This window comes from Zeus faber, assembly GCF_960531495.2.
Source record: "Zeus faber genome assembly, chromosome: 14".
Taxonomy (NCBI): Eukaryota; Metazoa; Chordata; class Actinopteri; order Zeiformes; family Zeidae; genus Zeus; species Zeus faber.
Window position 1 is genome coordinate 7,341,166 of NC_137200.1, and position 6,897 is coordinate 7,348,062.

A 6,897-nucleotide genomic window follows, 5' to 3' on the forward strand; every position below is an offset into this window, starting at 1 on the left:
TGAAATGATTGTAAATACAAAAAAGAGTAACCGTGCTTTTGACGACCAACATCGACTCACTTTTACCAAGTATACTAACGTACAGCTTAAGCTTCGTATACTTTTAATAGACTTTTTACACTAAACACAAAATATTGACACGTCTATTATAGTAAAACTGTACATTAAATTTCGATCAAGTAAGTAGGAAGTACCTACAAATACATTTGAGATATACTCACAAAAACTACAAACTACAGAGAGTTGTGTGTGTGTGTGTGTGTGTGTGTGTGTGTGTGTGTACACACTTTCACATATAATTGTTTTTGTGTTGGAAACACTTCAGTAATCCCCAGACAGATACGGGTGGCGGTCAAAATTGTTACAGATCCTGGAACGGCGTTAGTAAATGACGTGAAGAATCACCTCAATTATTAACGTTACTTCTATTGTTGTGTTTCACAAAGCCTCTGTCGAAAATATCCCCCCGGTTGTCTGATTTACGCACCCGGACTCTGGCCTCGGTGAGGTTGGTCCACACAGCGATCTCCTCCCTGGTGCTCATGTCGGGGTAGCGGTTCCTCTGGAACGTGGCCTCCAGCTCCTGCAGCTGCTGGCTGGTGAAGTGCGTCCTCTGCCGCCGCTGCTTCTTCTTCTTCGGGTCGTCCGCGTTCCCGTCATCGCTCCTGTGTTCGACGCTCCGCTCCTTCTCTGCGGGGACCATTTCGCACATGACTACACTTCATGCAACCGGACGGCGCTCGAACATACCTGGTCCCCAGCTTTGCTTTTTAAGAAACGCAGCGACGAGGCGCCGGACGGAGAACGCTGAAGCCCCGATTCGGAAGGAGCGACACCGGGATCGCGAGCAAAACTATTTCGCGTCCTGATCCTGATACGTGGCTGATTGATGGAGCAATAACATCATTATTATTTGATGTTTTACAGCAAAGTTTAGCAACTCTGACCTCGCAACAGCTGTCTCACATGGTATTAAAATAAAACACAACATATTTTTTATCATTTGTGGACAACTCGAATTGAAACATTCATACTATCACAAAAATACAATCGTTGTTAATCATAATAATAATAATACAAAATCATTAAAAAAAAAAAGTGGCGAGATCAATACTTATCCGCATATTTGATCAATCGATATGAATGATGAAATAATGAATATGACGATGAAACCACGTATGTGCTATTTTTTTGTTATTCTCGTATTACTGTCAGTTCAGTAGCTGGCGGATTGGCCTATTATTTATTATTTATGAAGACAACTGACAGGGTTAACAGGCGCACACATGCTGGCTGACCTGCCAGGTGATGCGTTGCAAGAAACAAATAAGCAACCCAAATGAACATAAACTCTGCATGTATAGACATTGCCGTGGGAGAGGAGCTCGGCTTTACTGCAGGCGCGATTCAAAAAAAACTATATAAACCAGTATCCGGCTGCAAATGCAAGTTGCAGTTGGCGGTTGGCGTTTGCATTTGCAAACAAAATAAAAAACAACAACAACCAAAAAAAAAAAAAAAAAAAAGGATCAACAACAAAACGACAAAAAAAACCCGAGGAAAGATCAACGCGCAAACACAGAACCATTGCACTAAGGTGGTATACCTGCCGGCTCTGTGTCTGACGACTCGCAGCTGGAGTTCTCTAAAGTTTCTCGACCTCTCTGCAAATGAAACGCGGGGGCCACGTCGCGCTGCGCCGCCCGGGCGGCCTCTGCGGCTCTGTCCAAACTCATCCCACCTTGAAGAGAACAGTGCGCACACAAGAGGAGACGCTGTGAATCCGACGGTGCGGGGGCGACGCCGCGCGCGGAGGCCGTGCGGGTGCACTCCCAGTCGACGCCGGACGGACGCCGCCGCACGGGAAACCGCCGAGCGCTCGGGGAAGGGGGGTGGGGGTGGGGGTGGGGGTGGGGGGGTGGGGGTGGGTGGGTGCGGCGGTTCGTCCGAGAGCCGTAGAGTCCCGGGGAGGAAAGGCCGCGCGTGTGCCGCTCGGGTGCCCGCGCTGCGCTGTGAGAGCGAGCGGAGGCTGCGGCTCTCTCCAAACCCCGAGATCAGACACACCCATCTTCCCCGAACCGCCCGGACGGGAGAAGTCCCACCCCCCCCACACCGCGCCCGGCGGTTTCGCGCACCCACCGTCTGGAGGGGTTATCTTCGCGGGGGCGCGCGCAGGCCACGCTGCAGCCCGAAAGGCGTCTTTTCTCCACGCGGCGCTTCCCTAAACACCGGGGCGCGGGGTGCGCGGGCCTGCGGCGAGCCGAGTGGACACTCGGCGCCCGGGCCCCGTCGCTGCTTGCACAGCTCGCGATGAGGAGGCTGGCCCGTGTGTGCTGCGCGAATGAGACGCGGCGTGAACTGTGAAGTGCCATTTTATCAGCTCATGCTCCTTTCTCCGGTGTATAAACAGTGGCATCATAAAACGAGGCGGCCCTCTCTACATCCCAGGAGGAAAAAAAAAAAAATCAAAATAAATCTTTAGTTTCTCTCTCTCTCTCTCTCTCTCCACTTCTCCACGTGTCCATCACCAACACTCCCCCCGCACTGGCTGCGTCTTGCCTCCATCGTTTGATATCATTATTATTATTATTATTATTATTATTATTATTATTATTATCTGATATGAGTTCCCGCTTGAAGTGCAACATCAGGATGGCGCGGTGCAACACTGAAACAGTGACAGAGCGCGCACACCGATGTGAACACGCCTGGCCTTCACACGATTCGGATTCGCACCATCACGTAAGAACGTTGTTTTTGAGAACGGATCCAAATAATGCTGCCATGGGCGAAGAAACCCAACTGGCTGACCATTTGTCGCCTAAAAAATAAAATACACGCAGCATTTCGAGAGATCTACCAGCCTAAATCAGTATAGTTGACCCCATTGGCTCCCTTCGAGATGGTTTTAGGATTGTTTTACATAATATATATTTTTCCCCCCCTGACTTTGTTTTTCCACTAAATTGTCCCGAATCCGCCCCCCCCCCCCACCTGGGATTGTTAGGGTCGCAGTATCTCATCCTATCGTTAATTGTAAAATGAAATGGTGAAATGGTGAAAATGTGTCATCCAAACGGGGTTTGGCACGAGGCCTATAATAAAAGAGCTGTTTTGAGAATCCAACGGCCGCGCGCGCAGCTGGAGCGAGCGGTTCTGGTTCGTCATCTGGCTTGAAAACTTGTAAAAACGTATAAACTTACAAAGGCCTATTGTCGCCGTTGCTATCGTTTTCGATTATTGTACATGTACTATATTGTTTCTCACGGTTTATTTAAAAAAAAAAGTCCAATATATATAAAGTGTGAATAATGAGGACAAATAAATATCGAAGGGTGGGTATCCATGGAAAAGTATAATGGACAATGTATGTACAAATAAGGTTTAGTTGTACGAATGTGTAATATATATTATAGAGCTGTGCCCTGACCCTACCTGGCATGATCACATCTGATAAAACATTTTCTACGGGCCTACTTTATGGCTGACTTGGAACGAGGAGAAAGGAGTAGCCCTATGTATTTGCCTTGAGTGGTGGGAGTTTTCCTCCTTTAAATATAGCACCGTGATGCATGTGCAGACCGGCTCTAGGCCGCTGTCTGAGTCCGGGTCCAGGCGCCAGGGTTCAGCTTTGTGTGACAGGAGACCCCGTCCGACCAGAAAACTCCCCCAAGGCCTTTCTACACCGTGTTTGTGCGTCTTTCAGCAGCCGCCTGTCTTTAGTTTCCCACACGGATTATTTGGGTCTCTCATCGGTCTAATGCAAACCCGCCGTGAGAGCCTCTCTGAAAATATAGTATATGTATTAGAACAACAAAAGTAGTATTATGATGATGATGATGATGATGATGATTATTATTATTATTATTATTATTATTATTATTATTATATAGCCAATAGTAGTATATATACAGTTGTATAATATCATTCTAGCTACTAGTAGTATTTCCTCTATTTGTAAAGGCCACATGTGAACATACTCACAATGTAAAATAATGTACTATTTTCCTGAGAAAATACGTTTGCGCGCCTGCACGGAAAAATAGGCTGGAATTGACATCTGGGAAGGTTTAAGTCACACAGGTTTAATACAAGACATTGAAAGAAGGGCATTGTTGGAGCTAAATTCCATATGCACTGAAAAAAAGAGTCACCCACACAAAAAAAACAAAAACGTAACTCAAAAGTCTTAAACTTTTGTAAAAAAAAACCAACAAAAATCTATATCTCTTTGGTGTTTTACGGTGCACGTTTTAAGTTGAGAAAAACTAAAACAAACTAATTAAAGACATTTCAAAAATTGTTCCAATGACTCCACTTCAAATTAATTTTCGGTGTTTATGCCTCTGTCAGTATTTAAAATAACGTATTGGCCTCATTTACTTCAAACCTTTATTAGTCCTCCTGGCCTACCATGGTTAGTGGCATCATAGATGACGTTCGATGATGTTATGAGTAGCTACACGGTTTTCTGGGTTAATTATGACAGTTTTGTAATAAGTGACCTGAAGGACATTTAGTCAACAGGTGGTCAACTATTTACTATGCTGATTGTGCAAAAACCCGGTAGTAGGTTGAATGGGTTGGAAGTCATTATTAGGTATGAATCATACAGTCTGTGGTTTCTACAACACTGTATGTTTTGATTGGAGAGCAGAGTTCTAGTATTATTGACCATGACCGGGCCAGGGTCTGTGTATTCCAGTAGTAGTTTAGATGAAGCGAGTATCCTAAATACAGATGAAATAGGTAACAATGATCTGTATGCCAAAAGTCACCCTTATCTGTGCTGCCACTTTGCTTGGCATGTGATGGATGAGGATGACCCCCTAAATCTGTCTCATCCGGCTGAATGGCGAGTGAAAGGCCAGTGGCAGCACAGACACACGCCTTTTCCTTGAAGGAGTGAAAGCAAACTTTAACTTGAGCAAAAGAGACAACGCAGTGTTCCTAGCCCTGAAGTATTTTCCCAGAGCGTGCGGAACCCCCGAAGCCTATACGGAACGCACGACAACACGACAACATAAAGAAAATTAAAGCTCTCCTACAGATTCAAAGGGAAGAAAGATAAGGGCACCCAGGTGTAAGGGGATCCGGAGGGGTAACTGGAGAAGGACAGGGCCGGTGACAGTGTGGCCTTGGTGATTGCCATCCCCTTAGTGGGACAGAAACCTGCTCCGAGACCCAAAGCACCAGCACCAGCATAAGGAATGAGACTGATATGTGGTTTAGTTGTATATCAAGCTCTTGGTTCACACACGAATATGAACCTCTGGGCATCTTTCAGATTTCCCTGCGACTGGAAACCCAGTTGAGGTCCATTTACACTGTAGCTGCAGTCTTCAGATGGACATGTTATTTACAGATCCAGGAAATAAGGACACTGGAGACAGTATGATGAACACCCAAACTCCAGACTTTCCATACACACAGCCTATGCACTTACAGGGTTTGGCTTTAATTATTATTACAATTTAATTCTGTTGGTTTCCATTGAAATTGAAATGCGAAAGACCGAACATTTAAGGTTTTTCAATTGAGCCTCTCTATTGGTCTGAGCTATTGAAGAAAGGGAAGTTATTAAACTAGCAACCGCTCCGTATTCGGGCAATAATAACTCACCTTTCAGACAACAATAAGGTCTAAAACTGGTCTGGGCTCATTACTGACTTCCATGGACAACCCTGGTAGGCAGCCACTCAAAATAGTAGCCTCAAAAGGAGATGATCGTATTTGTCAGCAAAACTGCTCTTCTAAACTGATTTAAAATGTCCTCCATCACATTTAAAACCTCCCACATTGAGTTCCAACTATATCCCTAAATGGATTTAAAAAAAAAAAGCCCTCACTAATACACTCTCAAATAAATGATAAAGGGGCAAAGGACTGGGTTTTCTCCAAGTAATGCTCCCACAGCTCACGCATCGGAAGCACACTGCATGGGCGCTGCAGGGAGGCCTGAATAATATGCATTTCTTTCTTGAGAGGATAAAGATTAATCATACCTGGGTCTCCGCAAGAGATTACATTCTTGGTCAGATTCAGTTCCATTCCAGTTGCCTAAAATCAGACACGTCAGAAACGCCACGCATTAGTTTGATTCTCCATCACACACACAAAAAAATAATAAATAATAATACAATAATAATAATAATACATCCCACATTTATTTATGGAAATCATGTCGTCAATTGTCGCTCCGGTTAATTACAAGTAGTAGTGACTGAATCAGAGTGACACACATGATGTGGACAGCAACACGACAGGGACACTTCTACTTTACTTCTACTTTGGCAGTATATTCGTATTTTCCAGTGCCGTCAATCCAAACTCTATCTTCTACAGGATGCACAGCCTCTCTTACCCCTCTATGTCATCATTAAATCCCCCAAAACATTTATCTCTATTTTTCTTTAATATATGTTTGTATATGTTTTTATCGGGTTGAGTTGAAAATCAGCCAATTAAGACATTATCTTTGCGGATTATTAGGGATCCGCGTCACGCTTCTCCAGGCAGAGCGCTGTGCGCAGACACGGACTTTTCGGGGAGGGTGCACTTTTTGCCAAGCAATTTCCAATACCGACAATCAATCAGTTTTTGCGCTAAAATAATTCGTTTGGATGACACCACGGTGCATTTCAGAATATGCACATTGGCATTTCCCGTGCAGGGCAGTGTCCTCGTTGTGCTGCAGGGACGTTGCCGTGCAGCCTTAATAATCCACCCCCTCAAGTAAAGTGCTCAAAAGTGAGACATATAGGCCTTGATATTCAAACTGGAAATACGCACCCTGGCCCGTGTCAACACGTGACCCCCCTTTCACGCCGAACACGCTTTTGTTTCTAGCGCACGCGATAACAGCGCAACCGAAGCGAGAAGCGCGCGGGGCGTCTC

At 45.1% G+C, this 6,897-nt stretch overlaps 1 protein-coding gene across 1 annotated transcript in view; it reads right to left on the bottom strand.

Moving 5' to 3' along the window:
• pitx1 (paired-like homeodomain 1) overlaps positions 1-6,054 on the bottom strand; it is a gene marked incomplete at its 3' end in the record, with an annotated part of 9,107 nt that extends 3,053 nt beyond the window's left edge. Inside the window, exons 1-3 of the mRNA XM_080014150.1 lie at positions 6,006-6,054; positions 1,607-1,741; positions 488-690 (exon numbers count right to left, since the gene is read on the bottom strand). Coding sequence (XP_079870276.1) covers positions 488-690; positions 1,607-1,741; positions 6,006-6,051 — 384 coding nt within the window. The 5' untranslated portion in view covers positions 6,052-6,054. The remainder of the gene's footprint in view (positions 1-487; positions 691-1,606; positions 1,742-6,005) is intronic.
• Between the last annotated feature and the right edge of the window lie 843 nt (positions 6,055-6,897).